Source organism: Rhipicephalus microplus, chromosome X, assembly GCF_043290135.1.
Source record: "Rhipicephalus microplus isolate Deutch F79 chromosome X, USDA_Rmic, whole genome shotgun sequence".
NCBI lineage: Eukaryota > Metazoa > Arthropoda > Arachnida > Ixodida > Ixodidae > Rhipicephalus > Rhipicephalus microplus.
Genome location: NC_134710.1, coordinates 3,448,782 through 3,475,230, shown reverse-complemented (window position 1 = coordinate 3,475,230; position 26,449 = coordinate 3,448,782). Strand labels below are relative to the sequence as shown.

The following is a 26,449-nucleotide window of genomic DNA, read 5'->3' as shown; positions in this document are numbered from 1 at the left end:
ATCAGCTTGTCTTTGCTAATCATGGTAAATGACTGTTGATGACAAAAAAAGAAACATGGGAAGAGCAGACTCTTATTGTAAACTATTAGTAATAAAGTGGTTGTAGCTGTGCTCCCAAGATGGGCAACAAAAAGGAGTATAGGTGAATTTGTAAATTTCAACCGGTGGTGTACTTCCACAATTGTTGAATATCAAACTAAAATGGCGTTCTTGACGAGCCCGCAAGAAGCATTAAAAAAAGTGTGAATGACCAATGTGAACATTTCAGGAAGCTTCAGTCCATATATTGTAGCAAAGGTCGTTGATTTTATTACTGGTGATATTTGCTTGTGAAGTAACACTTAAAGATGAATCAAACATGAATACAGAACAACTAATCCGGCTATTTGTTTTGCTCTATATATAAATCATAATAATATGTGGAAGGACTGTCAGTCAGATAAACATAGAATAATGCGCTATTGACGTCAAAAAAAAAAAAAAAAACGCTAGGAAAGAGAACATAGAAACATGCAGTGAAAAATCTGTAAACAGGGGTTGTGTCAAAACGTCGGCTCGACATAACCCCTGTTTACGAATTTTTCACTATTCGCATCGTCACTTTCAGGTTATGGGTTAATCAGCTTCATTTCTTTGCAGGTATACATGGCTCCATTGAATATACAGGAACTTTATTCTTCCCAAGGCACAAGTGAGAAAATTTAGTTTTTTGTTTTAATAAAGTTTATAGCATTGATCGCCAACCCTCAACATAGGCACCATTTATGGTGCAGATAGTGAGTTCATGAATATGTATAAGCATAGGTTGCCGTGTGCAATGGTGTTTACAGGAATGAGTTGACTTTGTACTCATGCTGATTCTGCACCGAATGTTCTTGTATTGTCGCAAAGAATTCCTCTAGATAACTCTCTCTGAACTGTCATTTGCAGAGGATGAACAGTTCTAGCAGTTCAATGTTTTCTGGATGTAACAATTTTTCATACCTGTGTACGAAGTGAGACCAACTCGAAAAGCATACTTTGAAGTGGGCTTGAAGTAGTGGTACTTGCAAGTATTCTTGACGAGAATCGCATGCGTTTACTTTTCAGCAAGGAGCAGCTGGGTTTCATTTACAGTGGTCTGTGACACCCATATTGTCCTGATGCTGGGCACGTTTTCTTTTGTCCACGCAAAGCGCTGCTGCGGTGTCAAGATCTGGTTGTCATATGGCTTTTGTAGGTGATGTTGAAAAAAAGTTGCAATCAGCTGAAATTTGAAAATCTGTTTTGTGGTGGCAGATTGATGAAGTTTTTTCTGGTTTTGTACTGAGCGGCGGCTCAGTAGTGAATGTACCTGATTGACGTGAGATTTTGTTTAGCATGCTTTAGTGTTGCTACCCGAAATGCAAAGACTTCAATGGTGTTGTAATCAAGGCTGTCGAACATCACGACAAATGACACGATGGAAACTGCATCACAACTGCCTTTCTTAGGCTGGTTGTAAATAAACATGGATGCTGTGATGACTGCGTATTGTTCCAGTGGAATCGCTGTGGTGCATCTTGTACAAACAAGTGTTAGTTTTCTGCAAAATTCATTACCACAATTGCTTCATTGGTGCTTAGGTTTATTTGAAGCTGCCTGAAGTAATGTGCCTGTTGTTTGTTCACGAAATCATTACCTTTCAATTCCTTAATTTTCGTGAACTTTTCAATGAACTTATCGTGTGAAAAAATAAGGGATTCGAGGTTACACCGTGTGCCTCTGACCCACTGTTTAACCAAGATGCTTTCGTTCTCTTCAGCCTCCGGTTATTCTGGAGTAAAGTTTTGGCGGTCTTTGGGCTGCTGTAATGATCGGACATGCATACTTCACTGTTAAGCTGTTGTCCCTAGTAGCTCGTCGCACGTCTGCCTTAAGCTAGAAGCGTGGAGCAGAAGCTTAAAATTCTGGTGCTGCATGGATACGCAGACAATGTGGGTACCACATCCCTCCGCCAGCACGCAATGTGCAGGTTGAAGGCTGGCAAACGTAGAAAATCCACAAGTCATCTTTTTATTAATAGTATTTCAAAAGTCTGCCCTTTTTAGATGCCTCTTTCCATTTCTTGTGCATTTCTTTCAAATTAATCAGCAGTAGTTTTTGATGGCCACGTGGCACATCTTTTTTACCCGGCAGACAGTGGGACACTAAATAATCCTCATAGAATAAATGGTAGAGAAGGAAAAGCAGGTAGGTTAACCAGACCAGGAAAGCAGATAGAAGTCACTTCTTCGCTTCTGTGCCAACTTTTCTTCTTTGCTGGAATGCTCGGAACTCCAGAGTGGGATTTGAGTTTGATTACCTCATATACCTCTCTCTCAGAGGCACCAATAAACCGCACAATTTTACTACTCGATCAGTACTGTGGAGCCAATGTAAGGATTTGAATTTTGTCCCTGCAGCTGGTCTCCTGGGTGTATTTATTTTTAAGTTCATTTATTAGTGACTTATAGTCACTCAGAAGAAGGTTTGGCTCGATCTGATTCACTGCTCGTGATGTCGCTCAGGTTCAAGCAAGTGCACATTGTTTGCTTGAAACTTCTCTGCAGTTTACTTTATTCTTTATGTAAAATTTTGTGCGTCCTCGAGCACCCTTTCGTCTAACAGGGCTCGCTCTTACAGTTATGACGTGGACTGCATCTGCAACTGTAACAAGTAGGTCATCTACAGAAGGCTGTACTGCTTGATCTTGAACAGGCATACCAAGCTTAACCAATCGTTCCTTCAACCTTCTTGTTGGTCTTAACTTATAAAAGTGACTGAGACAGTGCAGACAGTTTTTTTCCTGGAACTAATCCCGAGGACGGACACTTGTCTACAAGAGACATTGTTATCACTGCAGTCCCACAAAGATTTACTGTATGCTCCAGAAATGCATTAGAGCACCATTTTGAGGCTAGATGCAATGAACACTTTTTTAAGTACACCGTGTGGTGATGACCGCACACTGCGTTTGCCTTGCTTTTGCTTTGCACGAAGCAAAAGTAGATGACGTTGTGGCTCGTTAATATCTTGAATATTCACTGAGTACTTCTTTTCAGTCTGTGAAATTTTGTTGCATCCTTTCGATCCTAGGGAGCATGTTGGAAGGTCGTCACCTGTGAACACAAAAAAAATAAAGTTATTAGATTTTACTATGTATTTCTACTAACTCATTGTTCATTAAAACACAGAAAACTTTAGGTTGCGTTTGAATTCTGCAGCACATGAGTTCTTGCGACAGTACCTAATGATTTTTCAGTGATTCCACTCGTGCGCCAACTGAGCCAAAGTGTGTCAAATCAAATTTACTGCACCATCCTGATAATATCAACGGAAATTGGGCCAAACTGCGCCAGAGTCCGATTTGGAAGCGTCTATCACCGGTAATAGCCACACCAACACGTCAAAACGTGTGCAGCTTGTTCTCGGGATCATACAAGTCACAACCACGTACCTAGAATTATTCCGCTGTATAAAAAGCGGTCGCAAGTGTGTCCCAAATAATTCACGATTCTCTGCTTGGTGCCGACGCAACTTCTGTTGTGCAAGTCGGCTCAACGGCAAAACACGCTCTCTGCAGCTATAGGGGCTCATCACTTGTATTCCAATCGGTAGTCTGTAAATGTTGCGGTGATTCATCAGCGGACATTGTCCATTTGCTGATAACTCGTTTGAAGAGCAGCAGTGCACATAATTAAAGCAATTTGCACTAATAACTGCATGCATGCTGCCAGAATTTTTGTCGCGTCTGTTTCTGGACATGTGGATCCAATATTCTCACAATTCTCATCCACATAACACGTCGCCACTTTTCCTCAACTTCAATTTATGCATGGATTTTTCTTCAGAAGAGTTTTTTGCAATTCTTTCCACCAGCACAACCGCGTTCGTAATTGCTCTTGTGGTAAATGGCTGGGCCCTAAAACATAGAGTTCATATTAACTCCTTGCCCTAAATGACCGTACGCCGTTAGAGGTTGGGAGTGCTAGGGTCTGAATGCAGTTTTTAGGGGCAAAGCTCCTTATGGCATCACCCGTTCTTCTCCCGTTATCGTTTGTAACCACCGCTTGTTGAGTCTCCAGTCCAGCTATAGATAACGCTCCGTCATCCAGTCGTGTACAGAAAGAGTGAACACTTACGGAAGGAGAGAAAGACAATCGCGCCACTGTGATCACGTGTTCTTTGGCGGCGCCGTGCGCTAGGGGGTGCTCTATAGTACAATAAAAGCACCGCTTAATGGGCGTGCTAACAGACGCTCGTCGACGGTGGATAGAGAAGGCTGCCGATAGGCGTGTGCGCAGGGCGGCGGCGGCTCACACTCGAAAAAGCGGCCCTGAAGTACGAGTACGGGAGGCCGAATCGGCACGGCAGGGGCGTGAAGACCCGCGGTACGAGCGCGGGTTCTAGGAATTTCAAAACTCCCCTAAGCCGTGGGTCGTGTGTTCTCGTTGTATGTAGTAGGTAGCCACCTCTCGTTTAGTTCTTGTAATGTCCGCTAGATGGGGGTACTTGTATGCAATCAATATATGATGAAAAGATGCGAGATGGTGGTATATGTAGTGTTCACCAGACGGATGGACATACAGACAGACAGGCGCACGGAGGGACAGATCGACCCACGGTTGGACGTACGGACAGATCCATTAACGGACAGATGAACGCTTCGGCCCACTCATCATCATTCAGTCCGTGGATATGCTGTGATTTTTTTTGCCTCCTTTTTTTTTTAAAGAATTGTGATCACAATAATAAAAGCATGTCTCCTGACCGTAGCAGCTGCCATTCGGTTTTAATACGCGCAGCTTTAGTGGGCGCATCGCTGATGGCCTTGCGGTCGTGAGACTCGCTGTGAAGCGGCTACGCCACAATACATGTCCGCCCCTTTGCTTTCCAGAACTAATAGCTGACGGTTTAAAAAAACTGACATCTTCCCAAAGGGAACCCTGATAGGATGCGAAGCAGCAGCATTGCGCATGGACGCGATCGGCGTTTTTGATTTGCGGTGTTGCAAGCGTGATGTCGTCATTCACGAACACGGTCGACTCTGCTAACCCTCGTAATGCTGGGGACAGCCGGGTTAGGCCAAATCGCTTTGGTGCATGTTTTGGCGGACGAAGGAGCTTCACTTTCCGTCGTCCTCTCTATCGCAGATTAACGAGCCAAAAGAGTGTTCACTCGATATGCGCTCGAACATTGTGAGCGTTCGATAGGGTGAGGCGAGAGAGAGAGTGGCATCACTGTGTACTGCGAGGGAAGGCGTGACCTACTTGGCACTGCCCCAACCCCTACGGCAAAGGGAGTGCAGTGCGGAGCATTGCCATGGAGACGCGGATGGGTGGCGTTGCAAAGGCTAGTAAAAGAGATGTTTGCATCTAATAAACATCACGGTTTCACATTCATTGCTTCACGCTGTGTTGTTTTACGGGGGGGGGAGGTGGAGGGGGGAGGCTGCGTCACTCGAAGGGCATCATGAAACTGCTCGTGACTGTTCTGTGCTATTCTATTAACGTCTGCTTCAGGTTTAAGTGACATGACAACTGCATCGGCACCTGGGGTGGCCATAGTCTCTTTAAGCAGCGTCCTATTGAGTTACGCGATATCGGGTTCAAAAGATCCAATTTGACGTCATCTGCGAGGAGCACTAGTGGTGGGGTTACCATTTCGAAGGTCCGCGCACTCGTTGCACGCACAAAAGAATTTCTGTTTGCGCTGTGCTCGATATTTGTATGGTGACTTGGGTGACTAGACAGCTCTGGAACACTTGTTGCACGCTGATGCACGTACAGCGCGAACGGTGCATACGAATGGACCTCCAAAACGGCGCGACGATAGGGCGGCAGTGTTGCGATCAAGGCTCAGTGCATACTCCTACACAGCAGCTCCAAGAAGTGAAGCACTTTTCGCACAGTCTGTTTGCGTTGAGAGTACAACACGTAGAATGGTGTACAAGCAGGCTGTAATGCTTGTCTAGATAGCACGTGCGTCTTTAAAGACGAAAGTTGTTGCTCTAGGGCTACAACACCCCTTCCTTCTTGCGTTCAGTCATGCTTCATCAAGATGGGCGATGCGTTCCCCTCTGCTTGCGTAGCAATCGATGGCAGGCCTGGCACGTGAGATGATGTTATCTCATGCACCCTCTGTACAACGGAGACAGGTCGGCTTTTTCAATCTCTGCTTCAGCGATGTCGGTTTTCCCGGTCGCACACTTTTACCCATGTGTAAAACATCTGTTGCGGGGGGGGGGGGGGGGGTAGAAGGAGTGTGTTATTTGGTCTTGAATTGGACATTGCACGAAACATGACAGCAACAGTAAAGACTAGTCGCGAATGGCCATATATTTGCTATCGTAATAAGCACAATATAAGTTTCGAGTATGGCTTTCATGTTTGAGTCGTCTTAGGCGTATGCATACAGCAACCTGTGAGGTTTGCGTCACTGGAGGGTTTTTGGTGGACAGACAGAAAGCCCTAGCCACATAAAACTTTGCTGCAAAAGGAAAGCAAAGTTCGTTAAATAATGTACCAGCGCGGAGAAGTCTTAGGAGGAGAGGAAATAGAAGTGTCTCAGGTGGAGATGTTGGCTTTATGGGACTAGCTAAGTGACGTCATGTTACGCCCAGCAATATGATCTATAGTGTAAAAAAAGAACCTCTATTTCGTCTTGGAGTCTTCTTAGGGGAATACATTTGGGATAGTGTCAGTCTCTACAGTTTTCATAAAGTACAATTTTAAGTACTTTTTCATAAAGTACCTAAACATGAGGCCAATGTTCTCACTGATGCCCTATCACATGTAGATGCGCACTGTAGGGAGTGTAGGTGTGTCCCTCAATTTGAAAAAATCATCACTGGATGTAACGATCGGACAACTCTGGAAATAATAGAGGCTTTGCACATTTCTAACACTAACTCATGGATCAGCGTTTCATCTATCGCCTTGAAACAAAAGGAGGTATCTTATTTGAATAGAAATTTAGAACAAACCTTTCGTGCTGTGTCACATGTTTTTCGGACCACGTGCTTGTATATATCTGTTTGTCGACGTGAATAAAAATTAGTTGCGAGTCTGGCGCCCCGCGTCTGTGTAGTTTTATTCATCTGTGTTGCATGTGTTTTTCATGCGCTATTCACAACTATGAACTTTGTTGCCAATCAAGAAAAAAAGGCGACTACTTATATTGTACTACAAGCACACCGTGAATCCGCCTTTTTCGTTCTCTTGTGCTGTCGTTTTGATGGGGGCCGAGACAGCCGGTTGCATCAGAAGCAAGGTTTCCGAGGAGAAAATATGTCTTGAGACTTCTTCAATAAGGCAAGAGCACAAGGGGATTGATCGTTTAGCTATGTATTTTGTCATCCAGCACATTCTGCTCATCATTCAGATTTCTCTCGAGACCTCGTCCTTCGTTAGGATTTTCTGTGATGTAGTGCTGTCACCAAGTGCTTTCATGTAGAAGTCAAGCTTGCTGACACAGACCATAGCCTCCTTTATTTTCTGTGCCTGCGCTTTGCCGGCGGGATCAAAGGGAGCCGACCGTCAGGCTGAGTTCCCGCAACCACCACCAGGCGGCGCTGCCTTCCCAGAACCGGCAGAGCCTGTTCACTGACTCCGGTGCTACCGCCGGCACTGACGGGTGGGTCCTTCGTTGCGCGTTTGTAAGCGCGGCAAGCTTAAAAAACAAAAGTGTGATACCACTCCCGTGTGCCACTTAAATATTTAGGAGAGAACATATGCAAGAGAGAAAGAATAAGTACGCAAGATTGCACATTGAACAGAACACCATACCTTCAAGGAAACGGTAGAGAAACTTGTTTATTGCGTATTAATGCTTGTACGTCCTTTTCGTTTGCCTTTTCGCGGATATGACGAAAGGCAAGAACGTAACAATCTTCTTTGAGCTTTTCAAGTTCTTGCTTATATTTGTCTACAGTCTCTCTCAGGCGGCGAATCTGTGCTTTGAGGTCACGCTCTTTCCGTCGCCACTTCATTCGCTCGACGGAAGGGACAAATGTAAGTACTGATACTTGTACAGCTCGACCGCTTTGTTGCCTCGTAGCAGGGATGCCGTCCTCACAGGTGATACTGCATGCCGGTGGTGACATATCGCGCCTGTCGCCATTGGTAGGGATATCATCACCATTCCACGGAGGGTAGTCGGACTTGCTACGACGCACGGCTCGCCTTTTCGTTGCTGTGGGACATTCTGACACACTGGCTCTTTTTCTGATCGCCGCATTACTTCTCGGGGCTTTTGTCAAAGACTGCAAGTAGCGCGGATATTCTTCGAATACGCTAGGCACCACACCTTTCATAAGCCTTCGTGTTTTACATCCTTGCTTAAAATCAGAAGCAGCGAAATGACGACTGCACACGGTTGAGTAGCAGGAAGTGGTGTTCGGCGTCCAATTGTCTCGTGAAATGACTTTTATCCACTTTTGCCGCAACTCCTCGTCGCTTGGAATTTCGTGGAATGAAATTCCTACTTCCTTCTTTTTGCTTGAAGACTTGCAACCGGGCACGCAACAGTACGCCATCGCACCTGACGCGGGTCATCACAGCCGAATGAACCACGGAGACTTGTGTGCGTAGGCCGCTGCACGAGACAGAAACGAGAGAAACCGTAAACTAACATTCCTGATTACTTAGTGAAATTCGCTGATAGGTGCGCGGAAAAGGCTCGCGAGAAAGAAGCGCGAAAAATGATAGCAAAGCATGAAACCTGCCCTGCAAACATGAGGTGCAAACGACGTTGTTTGTTTACACGCACTCACTTATTGCCGCGTGTCATCTGTTCACGCAACACAATGAAGCAACAGTTAAATATTATACTTGCTGAAAGTACTACGCTGCAAAGATAGGTGCGCGGAAAAGTATTGCCAGAAAGAAGCGCGAGAAATGATAGCCGCGCTTGACAACGGCCGTGCAAACGCGGGGTACAAACGACGTTGTTTGTTTATACGCACTCAGTTAATGCCACGTGTCATCTGCTCACGCAACACAATGAAGCAACAGTTACAATTATACTTGCTGAAAGTACTACGTACCGTTTTGGTCGTAAGTAATTGGTGTTGCAAACGTATGCGACACGAGCAAAGGTTTCCTGGAGATGCGTCGCCGCGGCTGAATGCGCCGACTCGATTCTGGGATGCGAGCGCCCCTGGCGGACAGCAGACGCAAAAAGAGAGGAGGATGCGGGAGGCGGCCGAACGGGCTCAGCGGACTGACTGTGCGGGCACAGAAAATAAAGGAGGCTATGCACAGACATAAGGAAACTGTAGTTTTTTCTCTGTTGTTTGCTGTCACATCTGACGCCACTGTGGTGTCCACTATGGACACCTTGAGTACAGCTGTTCTTAAAGCTGCTACTGTATTTCTTAAAGCTACTGTATTTTCTGTATAAAGCTGATGATGTCGCCTAGTTGTTGAATAAAAATGGATGAAGAAAGGCATGGTGCGATACACCTTTTTGTTGTCATTTTATAGGTTGTCTTGACTGTACCATGCCTGTTCAAAGACGAGTCTGGAGAAGATAGCTTGCGCCGAAGCAGTGAAGGAAGGTAAGTCATCTTGCCAGTGTACCTTATTAAATAGGGGTCGCCCTGAAAAAAAAAAAAAATTCGGAAACCCCTTGTTTTGGCATTTTCAATGCCTTATCTTTGCTGCATCAAAATGATTTAGCCAAAAATACTTTCAAAATGCATGCAAAATATTCAGCACAGAAGGTGATAAAGAAGATCAAAATCATGCAGAAACATGAATTTCTGTAAGTTTTTTTTGCCTGTCCCATTTCACTGTGCAATTATTTTTGTAGTACTAAATTCAGCTCAAGGTTATTCTGTTTGCACACTCCTGATAACAAAGGCCACACAGGAAAACAATACAAAATTCATTAGTGAATATAATGAAGTTGTGACCTCTCGTTTAGTACAGCAAACCGGTGGGCTGAGAGGCGCATTCCAATGCTGTGGGTCGGAGGCTTGCCTGCCATGACTTGCTTCTTCGTTCATGTGCTGCATTGTTTTATTGAATCGAATCATAATTGCAAGATCACTCCTTGTTTTAGAAAGCTTGAAATCATACTTGGGTAGGGAAAGCAAAGTACTATTGTTTTGTGGTCATACAGTCAAAGGGAGGTGCATATTGCAAAGATAAAATAAGTTAATGGTCAGATCTTGCTGAACAAAATGTTTGTACTACCACACGCTGTGACCCCATGGTATGTTGATAGATAACAGGGCCCTGAAACACTTATAGAGCACCTATATTTTATTTATGAGAACTGAACTAACACACAAGGATAGGATGCCATGGAAAGTGTAGGAGATAGCCGTAGTAGTACAGTTGAGACATGTGCCTTTATAAGAGACATGCACCGGGGACAGTGATAGAAGTGTTGCTCCAATTGCTCCAAACTGCCCCAAAAGAGAAATCCTGCTCCATGCTGCTCCAAACAGTAGTTTTTGTTACTAATTTCTCTAAACCTGCTTTGAAGTACATTGAGACAATAAGAACAATGAATTCTTGCTATTTGACAGACTCGTAAGTCCTACGAAAACTGGAAAGAATCTGTGTACTATTATGTGAGTGTGCCACTGGTGTGCACTAGTGTACAGCATTGTCGCCTCTGATCTCATTTGTGCGACAAGAACTGGCATGCCAAGCATATCGCTCATTTGGCAGTTTTTTTTTCTCGGCTAGACATGCAGGCTTGTGTGGCGAACATGAGCAGAATTGCTTTCATCTCGTACCGATCATCTAGTAATTATTTGGCAACAGTTATGTGGGACTTTGATTACTCCTGAAATGTGGCGCAGTTTGATTTGATTTCGGCCATGAATACTAGTATCTGTATTGTAGCTAATTTCACAGCACATTTTTGACAATATTGTAGTGTTCATTTCATAAAACTTGCATTGATTGCTGTCTGTTAAATATATTTCATAAGAAATAATAATATTTACAAAATGCTGCATTTTTTAGCATAATAGCTGTTTTAAACTAGCATTTTATCATTGCTCCAAAGCACTATTTTTCCTGCTCCTGAGTCCAAAGTATGCTCGAAAAAGTAAAAAGTCACTTCCACCACTGCAGGGGGCAATTCTTGTCTTTCATATGAGATGTCTCTTAAAAGCAGGGCATACCTCGTGTACATTTTCTTATCAACACCTATTTCAAAGTAGGTGCACTGGTGCCTCTGAAACCTATTTGTCTTACATCAGTGTGTTTCATAAAGGGGTTCGACTTGCTGGAACGCACTGCTAGGTCGAGCTGGGCGAGCAGGTTGCGCAAGCGAGATAATCCATATGTGTCCCAAACAACAACTGAACTTTTATTTCTTTTGAAGTGCATGAAGAAAAGTCACATGATTCTTTGTGCTTGCGTTGTTGGCATTCTTCGCAGAAAAGGTGCTACAAAACTCCCCCCTTAGTAAATGGGTCAACACCACGTTGTGGTTCATGAGTTCATTGGCTCCGGAAGTGTTGTGCATTATCCATTGCGCATGAACCTTTCGACGAATGGTTGGGCTGGTTCAGTCTGGTATTCTGGTAGCCTTTCTGGCTTTGGAAATCAAGATGGGGAATGCACTTCACTGTTACTGTCCCTGTGTGATGTTTTTATGCGTTCAAGTGAAACCACGTCATGGTGGCCACCTCTGTCGATCGTGATATGCTTTTCTCCTCATTTTACCCACCTTGAACGGCCCATCACAAAGGGGCTGGAGTGGACGCTGTAGAGCCTCGTGCTTCACAAACACGTGAGAACAGGTGGAGAGATCACTGGGGACGTGGACGAGCTGTGGTGCTGGCAGACACGGAGGAACAGGGCACAGCGTGCTCATAATGTACTGCAGTCACGGAGCATACTCTCTGTTGGCCTGGGCGTTTGCATTTTTACTGTCGGCAAGAAACTCCCCCGGAAGGTGAAGTGTTGTGCCGTATACGAGTTCAACCGAGCAGCAGCCAACGGCCGCTTTCAGACCCGACCTAATTCCCAAGCAAACCAGAGGTAGAGCCTCAACTCAACTGTGACTTGAAGTTACTGTAGGCTAGTTTTCATTTGGCGATGGAACCTTTCCACCATAGCATTGCTGATGAGATGGTTGGCCATTGTTAGGATGTGCCGGATTCCGTGTGATGTTCCCGATTAGGCAGGCAGACTCTAATTGCATTCCACGATCAGTTGTCATAGTCGATGAAACACCGAATTGCACTACCCAGTGGCAGATGATAGCGGGGCAGCCGTAGCAGTGATATCTGGGATGGGGACGGCCTCCGGCCATCGCGTGAAGCGGTCGACGCAAGTTATCAAGTAGTTTTGACCTTGACAATAAGGCAATGGTTCCTAAATGTCCAAATGCACATGGGAAAATTGAGTATCTGGCTCGGGGGAAAAAAAGCCTAGGGGGGGTCACAGAATGGTGCTGCACTTTGAAGCGCTGACAGGATAGGCACTCAAGAGTGCAACGTCGGATGTCCGGGTTTATTCCAGGCCACACGTACCGAGCTGTGTAGAGCCGCTGAGTGGCTCCGATTCCCTGATTCGAGAGGCCGTTCAGCGATTCATAAATGTTATGGTGAAGACCCGTGGGCACGAACAGCCTGGCCCTACCAGTGGACATGTCACAACATACAGGTCTTGTTGGTACATCCAGCCATTCCAGCTTCAAGGCTGGTTGTGGTCTTCAGTAAGTGCTTCAACACTGGATCGCTGTGTTGAGCCGTCGTTAGTGTGGTGAATTCAATGCCGCTTGGTAGGCTGAAGGCGTTCACTGGGCTGCATGAAAGAGCATCGGCCGCTGCATTGTCCTTCCCACTGGCATGGCATGTATCTATTCTGGATTCTGCGATGTAAGACATTTGCCGGAGTTTTCGGGCCACATGTGCACAAGTACCTGAGTTGATCGCGTGCAATGCATAAGTCAACGGCTTGTGATCCGCGAGCACAAACAATTCTCGACTTTCTACGTAGTGGCGGAAATGTCGTATAGCTGCATATGCCGCTTGGTAGGCTGATAGTGTTCACGGAGCTGCACGAAAGAGCATCGGCCGCTGCATTGTCCTTCCCACTGGCATGGCATGTATTCGTTGTGGATTCTGCAATGTAAGACATTTGGCGGAGCTCTCGTGCCACATGTGCACCAGTATCTGAGTTGATCGCGTGCAATGCGTAAGTTAGCGGCTTGTGATCTGCAAGCAGGAAAAATTCTCGACCTTCTACATAGTGGCAGAAATGTCGTATAGCTGCATATATGGCCAGAAGCTCTCTACTGTTAGGAGAGGCCCCACAATCTTTTGGGTAGCGCGTCACAAGGTCCAACACCGGGCAGGGAGCATTCAGGCAGTGGCAAGGCAAAGGGCAGCCACAAGAAAATAAAATGTTTAATTTACAACATATGTACAAAACATGTGGATGAGGAAGAGCTTAGACGCCTGATGCGCCGGCCTTTTTTAGACGCCAAGACGCTTGAAGAGTAGGGCATACCTACATGGTCAAGGCTGATCCAATGCGTCTTAGGGACGTGCACAGTGTCCATGACGGACACACTCATTGGCTTTCACGGACGCACTCAGTGTCTTTGACGGACGCACTCAGTGTCAGGTTGAGGAAGGGGAAGAGCACTGCACAACCCGTAGCACATTCATAATAGCTTCTCCGCTGTGGTGGCATTAACGTGATGGACAAGGATCCGCAGCCACTGTCCTGTCAAGAATTTACAAAAACATTGCGTCGGGAATCTTGTTGTAAAACTGCTCCAGGCAAAGGCATTCGACAACCTTCGTCATGTCTCTTTAAACCTACACGCTCTTAAACCATTCCACGAAGTTGAGCTTCAAGACATACCCGTACTCAACGTAAGACTCGTCGATCAACTTGGTGACTATCCGGAAACTCTGGCGAATCGCCTCTGGAGACAAGCGGTACCTCTTAAGGAGACTCGATTTTACAACATCATAGTACTGGCACTCTTCTGCCCTAAGCCTCCTGGCACTCTTCTGCCCTAAGCCTCCCCCTCGCGTCTGCTACTTGACTCTGCAAAACGGTCAACAGGCACTGTGCCCACGACGCTTTAGAAAGTTTCATTCTTTGGCATGTCTTTTCATAGTTCGTGAGAAGCATTCCAATGTCCTCTCCTACCTGGAAAGGCTGCATAAGGTCCTTCATACAAAAATCACAGTTGAACACAGATATATCGAACTCGAAGGGAATCGCAAATTAGTTCGATATATGAAAAATTCGATATAAAGAAATACAGGCCCCGATAGCTTACCTGTAGCGGAACATCACCTAAAACAGGCGCATTCAAGAATGACAACTAATTCCACACACACGCCGCAACAGAATGATTGATTTGCATGAAAAAAATCGCTTATCGTGGCCTGCTTCGTATTTGAAATGTTGAAGATCCTAGTCTCGATCTTATCAAGGCTGTCCAGGTGCGACAGCCTGGTTCCCTTCATGTGGCCGATACAACGGCGAATGACGCTGAACGCTGCCGTCACTTCAACAGCGGAGTACACGCTTGTAGCCAGCACCTCGTCCAGACGATCCTCCTCGTCATATGAACTGTAGGCCTGGGCATCCAAGAGTCCCTGCAATCGCAGCTACTATGTCCTCGTCAGCAAGACTCGCAACAGCCTGGACATTGCAGTTTGCTTCCATGAAATCGTCCGCAGACACTTCGTGTAGAACTACTGCCGGGAAGCGGGATGACAACTCGCGAAATGCATTGTCTATGCGCTCGTCGTCACCATCTTCACCGGTTTCCGCAAGTTCCGCCATCTTAAAGCCTGCTTGCGGAAGCATTTGACCACTGTGTCCGTCTTCACGTGTCGCCAGGAGTTGAAGATCTTCGCGGGAGGAAACTTAGCGGAGATTTCCAGCCACTCCTCTGTCATATACTGCTGGATGTCCTAGCTGCTGACAGCTTTGCTTTCACCAGAAATGGTTTTGCTAACGATGTCGTAGTGCTGCTTAAATTGGTGAAGCCACCCAGTGTTGTCAGTGAAGTTGTTCCACCAAGAGCAGCGGCAAACCATTTGACCTTGGCGATCTGCATCGGGCCATCCACCGGAATTTTTTTCGCGTGCACTTCTAAAAACATAGATTGCCTTTTCTACATTGCCTTGGGCAGGAGCGCACACGACAGGCTTCTGAAGTTCGCTGCTCCTTCGCCTTTGCTTTGATATTGGTTTTGTTCTTCAACAAAGTACTCGGAGTGCTCTGTGGTATCCCGAAGTCTTCCGCGACGGTCGAACATTTCTCACCCGCCTCAACACGCTGAATAGCCTTCAATTTCTTCACAATGTCAAGGGTCTTGCGCTTCTTGGCGCTGGCAATAGCTACACAAATAGTCGACAATTCAAGGAGTCGCAGCAGCTCTGCGCACCACGCATGCAAAAGAGAAATGCTGCACAAGTGTTGGTATGTAGGTAACGCACGTACGAAAGCAACACATCGCTTGCGAGGCGATGGCCACCTACGAGAGCAACAGCAAAAGGCGCGAGCTGTGGTTGGCTGATCAAAACTCTCAAAACAGCAACAAAAAAGTAAAATAAAAGGTGAAAGGAGGAGGACGTTGGCTCCTTCGTTCCTGTTGACGGGTACGCGGAGAAAGCATGAAAGAGAAAGAGAAACGATGAAAAAAAAAAATTGGTCCTGTATGTGCATGTAATCTGCAAATGTCGTCGAAACTAATTTATTTGATGTTCTGCGCAAGAAAATCGGTGTATGGTATTCTGGAGGCGCTGCGTTAGAGTGCCTCGAGCGTGCAGCAGAGGCGAACGAGCGCATCAAGTCACGTCACACGTGAGACATGAGCGCCACCTGGCAGTGTTCTTGGAAAACGAAGCACGTGGCTCTGAGACTGGTGTGCACGCCCGTCTCAGAGGTGATAAGGTGTAGAATGCAAAGCGACGGACAGGTGCCACCACCATCACGTCTTAGCAAAGCGTTGGAAACACTCACCTTTTTGTGCAAGCATTGCATGGTCAGTGCAGCGTGAGAAGCGCTACGTTCCTTAAAATTACTTATGTGTGCCTTTTCTAGTAAAAGATGCACATGCGGAATATATACGTGTTATGTTGCCCCAGTCTTGTGCAATAATTGCTTATTATTTGACAATCGCACAAGTATGAACGCTAAACCTTGAGCAACATTGGTGGGCGCTGTGGATGGGGTCAGCCGTTTCAAATACCCGGTGCCGTTAAGAGTGGACAAACATAAGAGTGGACAAACAGACAAGTGTACAGACAGACAGACCAAAATTTTTGCGTCGAAGGTCCCCAAGAAAGACTATCGTCTTAAAAAAAAAAAAAAAAGCCGTTCCCCAAGTTGGAGATTGTGCTGTCTGAACCCTCTCACCCTTAATTTTTTTTTTCCGAGCGTTTCGGGTCTTGGCGCGCCCCGCCGCGGTGGTCTAGTGGCTAAGGTACTCGGCTACTGACTCGCAGGTCGCGGGATCAAATCCCAACTACGGCGGCTGCATTTCCGTTGGAGGTGGAAATGTTGTAGGCCCGTGTGCTCAGATTCGGGTGCACTTTAAAAGAACCCCAGGTGGTCTAAATATCCGGAGCCCTCCACTACGGCGTCTCTCATAATCATATGGTGGTTTTGGGACATTAAACCCCACACATCAATCGTCAATCAATCGGGTCTTGGCAGAGGCGTGGTGTGCCTTTTCTAGTAAAAGATGCACATGCGGAATATATACGTGTTATGGTGCCCCAGTCTTGTGCGATAATTGCTTATTAATTGACAATCGCAGAAGTATGAACGCTAAACCTTGAGCTACATTGGTGGGCACTGTGGATGGGGTCAGCCGTTTCAAATACCCGGTGCCGTTAAGAGTGGACAAACAGACAAGTGTACAGACAGACCAAAGTTTTTGCGTCGAAGGTGCCCAAGAAAGACTATCGTCTTAAAAAAAAAAAAAAAAAAAGCCGTTCCCCAAGTTGGAGATTGTGCTGTCTGAACCCTCTCACCCTTAATTTTTTTTTTTCCGAGCGTTTCGGGTCTTGGCGCGCCCCGCCGCGGTGATCTAGTGGCTAAGGTACTCGGCTGCTGACTCGCAGGTCGCGGGATCAAATCCCAACTGCGGCAGCTGCATTTCCGTTGGAGGCGGAAATGTTGTAGGCCCGTGTGCTCAGATTTGGGTGCACGCTAAAGAACCCCAGGTGGTGGAAATTTCCGGAGCCCTCCACTACGGCGTCTCTCATAATCATACGGTGGTTTTGGGACATTAAACCCCCCACATCAATCATCAATCAATCGGGTCTTGGCGGAGGCGTGGTGCCACACAGACGCCGCCGGGCACTGCGAGTGCCAAAGCGCATTTTCTAACTTGCGCTCGCCTGCGTAGCCTGCACTACCATGGACCATGGATATCGCAGGGTGCAGCGAGTGCCGAAGCGCACCTTCGAGCTCATACGGTGTTCAATATATTCAAAGGCAAGTAAAAAATACTGGTCGATATAAACGTGTGATTATCGATACTTTTACAAAGGAATCTCAAGCCGATAACTTACGAGTTCCCCTGTGCATTCCTTGGCATTACTGTCTGTTAGATCTCATTAATATTGTGTTAAAACACGGAAAAACGAGCCCTTAGGTATACACTTCTTTCCCTTATTTTCATTGAACGAGGGTCTCGTAATGGCAGACTTGGTGTGTTTAGGTTGTATAAGAGGGACAATTAATCAGCTGCCCGCTCATAATAAGTTCACATGCTACGTGACGCCAAACATGCGCATAAGAGTGTTTTCACACTCGTCGTTTGGCTTATAGATGGCGCTGACTGTCACTCCTACTTCTAAATTCACATATAAACCCAAAAAAAGTGGATGGAGGGAAGGCCGCTGTGGTAGCTCAATGGTTAGAGCATCGAACGCGTTATTCGAAGGTCGTAGGTTCGATTCCTGCCCACGGCTGGTTATTTTTTCATCCACTTTTCTTTCTTCTTATTTACATTCCATTGGTTCGTAATAACTTCCCCTGTACATTCCTTGGCATTACTTTCTGTTAGATCTCACATATATATATATGTATATATATATATATATATATATATATATATATATATATATATATATATATATGGAGCAGTAGATATATATAGCCCCCTCCGGGAATAGTAGGAAAACTCTCTGCTTATGAACATCACAGAAGTGAAGTCAAACCAGGAGGGTGTTGCTCCAGTGACAAACAGGATAAAATGGGCTATGGTCCCATGGAAGGCATAACCTATGTATATGCAACACTGCATGGTTTCCCGCATCTTAATGTGAGTGGCTAGTTGTTCTCATTACTGCATCAAGGTTGAGTGCTATATAAGGTAATTGCTTTGGATAGACATCTAAATTAGATAAATAAAGCTGAGTAATGCTAGTAATTGGCTACTATCAGTATGCAGTGGGTTCTGCCACACAGCAGTGTGATATAGAGTGTGTGGTTAAGGGAAATAATTAAACTGAATAATGCAATGATCTCACGATCGCTGAGAAGAAAGTAATGTTGGAAAAAATATATAGTGATGAGATAACTCAGAAATAGCACAAGAATATCATTGCGTTAGCCCTGCCTGTTATCTGTTGTGTGTGCCTTTCATGTGTCAGCTAAACAAAAATGCTAGCCTTTATATAGGCATCACTATAATTTTGCACCAGATTTCTAGAATAGTACTATGTAACATGAAACTGACCTTGCTGTGAATACACTCTGCAATCAATCTCTGCACTCAACGAGTATGAGTGACTGGGCAGGAACAGAAATGATAGTGGGATCTTTTGATCCTGGCACAGGCTCACCATTTGTTTTGTCAGGAATATTGGTGGGGGTGCTTGTGGAAATAGATTGAGAGGACGCTGGGTGGCACAGCAAACATGATTTAATAATGACCAAGAGAAAACTAGCAGCAAGACTTAACACTCACTAAACAAACAACAGTGAAAAAACTTAGAAACGCAGCCAACAAAATCTCCGAAGATGTAGAGCAAACAATATATATACAGTTTTTGCTACATCTAGCTAGACTTTCTCGCTACAGTCCGAGATATAACAGACAATCATGCCAAAGAAAGTATAGGTGATGTTCTTAGAAGTAATTGTAATGTTAAGCCAAGGAAAGTATAGGCGATGTCCTTAGAAGTAATTTTAATGTTAATGTTCACATTAGACATTTACATTACAATTATTTTCAAGAACATCCTCTATACTTTCCTTGGCAAGATTGTCTGTTAGATCTCGTTAATATTGTGTCTAACAAAGAAAACACGCCCTTAAATGTACACTTCTTTTATTCCCTATAGTCTGGCCACTTAGGCCTCACCGTTGCAGCCTGGCTCGAATCGAACATCTTTTGTTGGACCCGTAGATTGCTGCAAGGCCAACTTCCGTTGCGTTGGGTCCACAGCCAATGTTGCTGTTGAGAGTTGACAATCCTCTTCACTCGTTTCTCCAATGCATCACGGTCAGCCACACTTCCATAAGCCTTCTCCCCTCCGCTGGCAGTGACGTGGCACGGCATTTTCGTCAGTAAGGGCTAATACGAGGCTGGCTCAAAGTCATGACGTAGCGTCGTCCTAGGGATTGCTTCTGGCTGACGTTTGAACTGTGGTGGGCAAGTCCAGAACAGCTGAAAGATGCTGCAGCGCCTCCGAAGAACCTCATCTGAGCGTTGTCGAAGTCAACTGCTCAGCCACGGAGGTCCAGCGTCACAGCCTTTGAAACCAATCGCTCACTGCACCGTTGACAGAGTATGAGTACTGATGCAACCTTCTTCTACCATAACCCTGCAAGCAATGCCAGCTCATTGTACTGTTGTCTTGCATTACGCCTTTTGTCACGCGTATCATACTGAGTGTTACTCCATGCGTGCACTCATGCCTGTTCCGCGTGGTTCTCCTCCTGCTTCGTCGTCATCGTCGTTTATGCCGCCTCTTTACTCGTGACAATGTGGATGATGATGGAGTCATTTGTTGCATGGAATGCTTATTTCTTCCCCTTTAATAAAACAAATGACTTCAATGAGCTGTGGTGAAAGCTCAGAGACATGGTCATTCATTGTGAAAATGCGCGCGTTCTTCTAAAAAAAAGCATATTAACAGGGAGTACTCGTGGATGGTTCGAAACCTTATACATCTGAAAGTCAAGATAAAAGAATTTCGAAAGCTTGGCGACAGGAAGGAATTTTTGAAGCCTTCTGCACTTTTCGTGATGAAGTGCGTGCTACAAGAGACCAGTTATTTTCTTGCACATCTAAAGATAAAAATGACATCACAGATATTGATATCGAAATTTGTGGCATAAGCATTGACAATCCTTTTATTATTGCCAATGAAGTGACTGTCGGTTTTTTTTTTTTCAGTTTTTTCTTACTTTCAGTTTGTTTTACAGGTTTCACGGAGAGGAACTGGCGAAATGTTTTTTTTTTTCTGTGGATGTGTAGATGCATCAAAGCTCCTAATATTGAGGTAAATTAGTTTACTATGTGCATGAACTGCAGGCATGGCAGAAACTAAAGAAGATTAGGAATTCGTTCTCCACAGTCTTTCTTCTTTCTTGCCTGACTGTCGCTGTGATTGCATTGCCATACAGATGTGCAAATGCCAACCGTTGAATTCATGTGTGCCACTGACTGGCATCCATCAGTCAATCCGAGTTGATCATTGCAGTGGTCGACTGCTATTTCACAATTTGTTATACTGGTGTCAGCTGTGCGAACTTGATGAGCTGCTGTCGTGGAGGATTTCTGAGAGGGATGAAACTTTTCCAGGAGCAACATGCTGACTCAGCGCATGGTTCGCGAGCGGCGCTCTGGCCTGGTGCTGCTGCTGCTGGCATCGCTGGCAGTGTGGTCTCGCTGGTCGTCATCGCCGCCGTCGCCGCCGCTGGAGTCCAGCAATGGAGTGGCAGGCAATGTGTCGGACGAGCCGGGCCGGCTGGTGGACCGGCGCGACTTTGTCTTTGTGCTGGACAGCAGTCGTTGCCACAGACAGCGCGACCTGTTCCTGGCCGTGTTCGTGCACTCTGCGCCGGCGCACTTCGGCCGGCGGCGCGCCATTCGCGAGACGTGGGGCAACGCCAGTGCCCTGGCCGCTGCAACTGCGCGCGCCATGGTGCTCGTCTTCCTCGTGGGCCAGGCAGCCGGCCTGGAGGGTGCATTGCGCGCCGAGAGCGCCGCGCACGGTGACCTGGTAATGGGCAACTTTGTCGACAGCTACCACAACCTGACGTACAAGCACGTCATGGGGCTCAAGTGGGTGGCGACTCACTGCAGCCAGGCACACTATGTGCTCAAAACAGATGATGACGTCTTCATAGACCTGTTTCAGGTGAGCGCACAACTAGGGTCCCATGCACCGTCCCGGCTCCTCATGTGCGGCCTCATCCGGCGGCCTTACGTCAAGCGCAGCCAGCGCAGCAAGTGGCGTGTCAGCTTCCGCGAGTACCGGCCACACCGCTACCCGCCCTACTGCTCTGGCTGGGCTATATTTATGTCACCTGATGTGGTGCGGGACTTGTACCGTGCCTCGGCCGATGTGCCCTATTTCTGGGTTGATGATGTGCTTGTTACCGGCATCCTGGCGCAGCGCCTGGGCATTGAGCACGTTGACCTCGGGCCGCGGCTGGCACGCGACGCTCGTGATGCCCGTGCCTGGCTGCGCGATGGTGGCCCGCCGCCTCTTGGTCACCCCGACCTAGATACAGAGCTCGTGTACCGCCTCTGGGAACGTACAAGAAAGAACATGGATGGTTCGCTCAGTAATAAAGGCTGACCTCTGTGCCAAATGGGACTTGCACGCGAACACTTCCACTGAGTATTTTGTGCGTTTGAGCTGGCACATGGCATGTCTCATCCAGTGTCTGATGCTGTGATACAAACTCTTTATTGCAACTGCTAGAATGGACACGAGTGTATGGCCAACATGCGGTCACATCTGACTTCATCATGCATATAGCATTGTACATACAATGTCTTTCAACATAGAGTATATTATAGGGGCCTTGTAACATCTTTCTTAGTAATCGAAATACCCCAGTATGGGAGCTCATTTTTTCGCTAATCTATTACTCAAAAACGTTTTTGAATTCCTCGTGTATGAGAAGAGACACAGGGATTTGAAAGTATAACGTCGCAAAAAAAAAAAAAGGCATCCACAAGGAAGAATACAGGGACAAATGCAAATTCGCTCATAGGTGGAAGCAGTGAAATAGGATAGCACCAAGGGCGCATGTGTTAAGAATGAGATGCGTCACAATGAGTTACTCCTTGTCTACACTATAAATGCTGATAGAAGGATCAGTAACACATGCTCTTGCCATCTTTGATGGTGTAAGTTTAGAGTACCAAGTGTGCGTTGCTCCTACTGTTTCTTTCAATAATCACTTTAAGTCAAGGATCACAAGTGCATAGGCACAGCGATAGGCTAATTTTTGTTCTTTTTTTACCCTCCTCAATCCCAAGGATGCACCAATAAAAAATGCTCTTGCAAAACTGTATTATTTGACTCCTTGCCCTTAAAAACAAGTGCACAAAAATTGTGTATCCAAAAAATTTAATGGCTGTCTCAAAATGGGATGGTACCCATTTGCGTACTCCTGATCTTTTGAAGTCTCTAAGATTAAGTGAAACAAAAATATTAGACCGAAATGGCTTTCAATATGATCTACAGAGTGCCCACAGTTAAAGGAATGTACTAAAGGCATTGTTGTTCACACTTCAACTGAAAAGAACAAAAGCTTTCACTTATCACGAGGAGCGCTCATGCAGTACTTAGTTATTTTGATTCGCTCGTTTTGCGAATATGAATAGACACACAGCGCCACTTCTCAGGGCTTCGTGAAGGCAACTCATCCTTATTGTGCCGAGACAAATTTGGACACGCGGATATTGAACTGTGGTGATCTGTAGCCTTAAAGACCATGGTACCCATTTGGGTACCCAGGGACCGAGGATGTCAACGCAGTAGCTAAACCCCTCAAGTGCTCATTTTTTTTAAATTTCCAGTCAAAAAGTGCCTATTTCTTTTATTGCCGATTTCAAATATGATTTTATTGAAAAAAGCAGCTAGTATATGTTCAAAAAAAAATATTTTCCCCGCGTACTTAGTCAAATCAATGAAATAAAGTTTATTTTTGAACACAACATGAGAAACCAGCTACCTGCGGCTAATAGAATTTAAAAACCTTGTAAACCAAACAGTTACAAATGCCACATCTTTCTTCACTTCTGTAGGCTAAGCACCCTTGGGGTATTTTATTCGTGAAACTTCGGGGCTGTGTGGAAAATTTCAAAACTCGAAATAATGCAAGGCGGCTTCACTGGTGGGCACTCCCAATGTTTGTGTTCAGGCTGCTTTCATCGTTACCGGAACAGCTACGCAATTTACTGTCATCGCTGTCTTCACTTCTGGATAGCATTTTTTCACGGGCCAACTATGCATGTGCCGCCACCACCGCACACCATCCTTCCCTACAAAAATTGCGCTCCTGCCACTGGAGAAAAATAAATCCTCGAGAAAATGCTGCCATCTGGCAGATGACATGCAATGTAAGCCGTAAATGCGCGCTTCTCTGTCTGAACGCTGGAGGGGAGCACGTATTCCGCTAGGTTGAGTTCTACTCGCCCAAAGCAGTTTGGTGAAAGTTAGGGCAGGACGAGCAGATCCAAAGCAATTAAGGGATGAAAGGAACCGAGAACTGCCCAGAACATAAAATAAGGCGACTTCACTGATCATAAGATTGTCCATCGCATTGAGTAAAACCAACCCTGTTTTTTTCGTAAGAGGTGGATTTACATTTTTATTTCTTCACTGCAAGTCGCCACAATTTAGCTGGTGACAAATACGAACAGTACGATGTACCTGGTGGCATGACTTTGATTGCTGTTCGTGGTCGACAATGTTTTTTTTAATATTTCGAAATATTGTTGGTTACTTTCAAATGAAAATATATTAGTCGAACTCTGCTACAACGAACGCCGCTTCAACGAAATTTCCGCTACAACAAAAAAGTCACGATTCCCTGTCAGCAGTCAATAGAAGTCAATGCATAAATATAGTCGCCACAACAAACACTTTTTCTTCGATCGTCCCAGTTCAACAAAATTTTACGATGCAATTCCAGGCTCAGGCACTTACTTTTATGTAGTAAACTCAATCTTTAACAGTTCGATGCATTTTCAGAGCCTGAAAATGCATCAACGAAGTCTAAAACACGCGTTGGCACCACCAAAAACCGCCGCTATACAGTTGAACCCGGGTATATTGAACTCGCCAAAAAACATTGATTACTTCGATATATGGCATAATTTGATATAGGCTCGGTATAGGTTTTCACACAAAGGCACATAACAAACTAGAAGAAAAGTACTTTATTAATATGGTGGCTCACTTGCGTGCCCTACTGTGGAGCAAAATAGTCCCGGATTTTTTTTCTGTGTCAACGACTTTGTTGCCTGCGACAGCACGCACGCCTCTACGTTGTCCAACGAGTGGGAGCATCTGAGGCCGCAACCTTCCACATTCAAGCAATAGCGCCGGACCAACGCAAGTGCACTAATCACTTCAGAGGATGTAGGCAATGGGCCGTCGTCGATTTCCATATTACTGTTGCTTTGGCTCGTAGTCAGCAGGACATCTGCAATGTAATCCTCGTCCTGTAATTAGCCCATGATGGGGACATCATTGTCTGCACTGACGAACCCGTCGGATGTCGATCCGTCGATAGCACCCGGGAACTCTGCCAGCTCGTTCCAAACTTCGGTGGAAACACCTGCGGTGTCTTCAGTGCTGTCAGCATTTGGGGTGTCATCACCAGGCATGCGGAAGCCGGCATGCCTAAAGCAGTTCTGGATCGTCTCCTTCTTGACAACTGCCCACGATCTACTCAACATAGAAATAGCTCCGAGCAAGTCTATCTTAAGCTCCCTGCCGACACGAAGGTTCTGCAGCAGCCTCTCCACCAGGCGCTTCCGATAGCCGGCTTTCATTACGCGTATAACACCTTGATCCAGTGGTTGCAGTACAAACGTAGTGTTCGGGGACAAAAAACGCAGTTCGATGTTGCTGAAGGTCGTACTGCAGTGGTGCGATGAACAATTGTCCACGAGCAGGCACACTTTGCTATTTTCGCCTACCAAATCATCATTCCACGACGATAGCCATCTGCTGAAAAGCTCCCCGGTCATCCACGCTTTTGAGTTTGCTCGGTAGGTAACTGGAAGCGACAGCGCATTTCGAAAACATCGCGGTGCCATGCTTTTCCCGATAACCAGAGGTCGGAGCTTTTTCGATCCGTCTAAATTAGCTGCCAACAGCACGGACACACGAGCTTTGTTTGCCTTGCCGCCGCTTGTCTTGTCGCCACGACAGGTAAGTGTCTTGTTTGGCAACATTTGCCAAAATAGAGCGGTTTCATCTGCATTGGAGATATCTTGGGCTCTATATCTTGCTGCGATATCTCGCCAGTTTTTCTCGAGTCATTTTCTACGCTGCCCAGGTCCGCCGCTCTGCTTTCACCTGTAACAGCTTTGCCAACGATGTCGTGCCGTTCTTTGAACTGCTGAAGCCAGCCTGAACCACCTTGGAAATCATTCCTGCCAAGCAGAAAAGCAAGGTCTTTGGCTTTCTGCTCGATCATAGGGCCGGACACCGGGATGTTTCGCGACCGAACGTCCACAAACCACTTGTAAACGGCGGCTTCAACATCTTCGTACACAGCAGCGCGCACACGTCGGGCACCACGGGCACCTGGCCTTTTGTCCGACTTGGCCCTGGTGTCTGCCTTGTTCTTAAGGATAGTACTCAAGGTGCACCTTGGAATTTTGTACGCGGCGGCGACGTTGGACTTCTTTTCACCGCGCTCAACCCGATTGATGATTTCGAGTTTATTGGCGAATGGCAAATTTTGCCTCTTTGTGCAAGCCATAATGACAGCGCGCCAACACAGTTCACAGAGCACCAACAGGCAACACCACAGACCACGCTGAATCGGCAGCAGCAGGCACACAAGCATAAAGAAAGAAAAAATGGCGCTCACTTCTACCGCCTCCGCGCCTCGGAGAAAGCACGACGGCCTCTGATTGGCTGTAAGCGCTGTGAGCGGGCCAGGATCATTTCTTGGAGGGGGGTGTTCGCCCGCGCACAACCGGGTCTAACCAACTTTTTCTAGGGTGGCGCCAGCAGTTTTCGCCGCCACCGCGAGGGAAAGCCAACTTGCTGGGGCACTTTTGAGGCACATGGAGTTTGATATATCAGTTGTCGTTGCTATTTTCGTTCGATAAAACAGTAAATTTTGCTATATATTCTCAATGTAAACTTACCGTGTTTAGGAATTGTTCGATATACGGGATAATTTGATATAAACGGGTTCGATATAGTTGGGCTCGACTGTACTGCCGCTGTTCAACAGGCATGAGTGTCGCCGTTGCTTGATAGCAACTGCAATGA

General features: G+C 46.1%; 1 protein-coding gene and 1 long non-coding RNA gene across 2 annotated transcripts in view; one reads left to right on the top strand and one right to left on the bottom strand.

Annotated features, from left to right (window-relative positions):
* Window positions 1-654: 654 nt before the first annotated feature.
* Window positions 655-26,449, bottom strand: part of LOC142777362 (uncharacterized) — a 50,290-nt gene continuing 24,495 nt past the window's right edge. Inside the window, exon 2 of the long non-coding RNA XR_012888051.1 lies at window positions 655-3,119. This is a non-coding gene — a long non-coding RNA (uncharacterized LOC142777362). The remainder of the gene's footprint in view (window positions 3,120-26,449) is intronic.
* On the top strand, window positions 7,963-22,499 carry LOC119175621 (beta-1,3-galactosyltransferase 5). Its single transcript, XM_037426523.2, has 3 exons — window positions 7,963-8,012; window positions 9,486-9,559; window positions 20,773-22,499. The coding sequence occupies exon 3, from the start codon at window positions 20,780-20,782 to the stop codon at window positions 21,773-21,775; it is 996 nt and encodes a 331-aa protein (XP_037282420.1). The 5' UTR covers window positions 7,963-8,012; window positions 9,486-9,559; window positions 20,773-20,779; the 3' UTR covers window positions 21,776-22,499.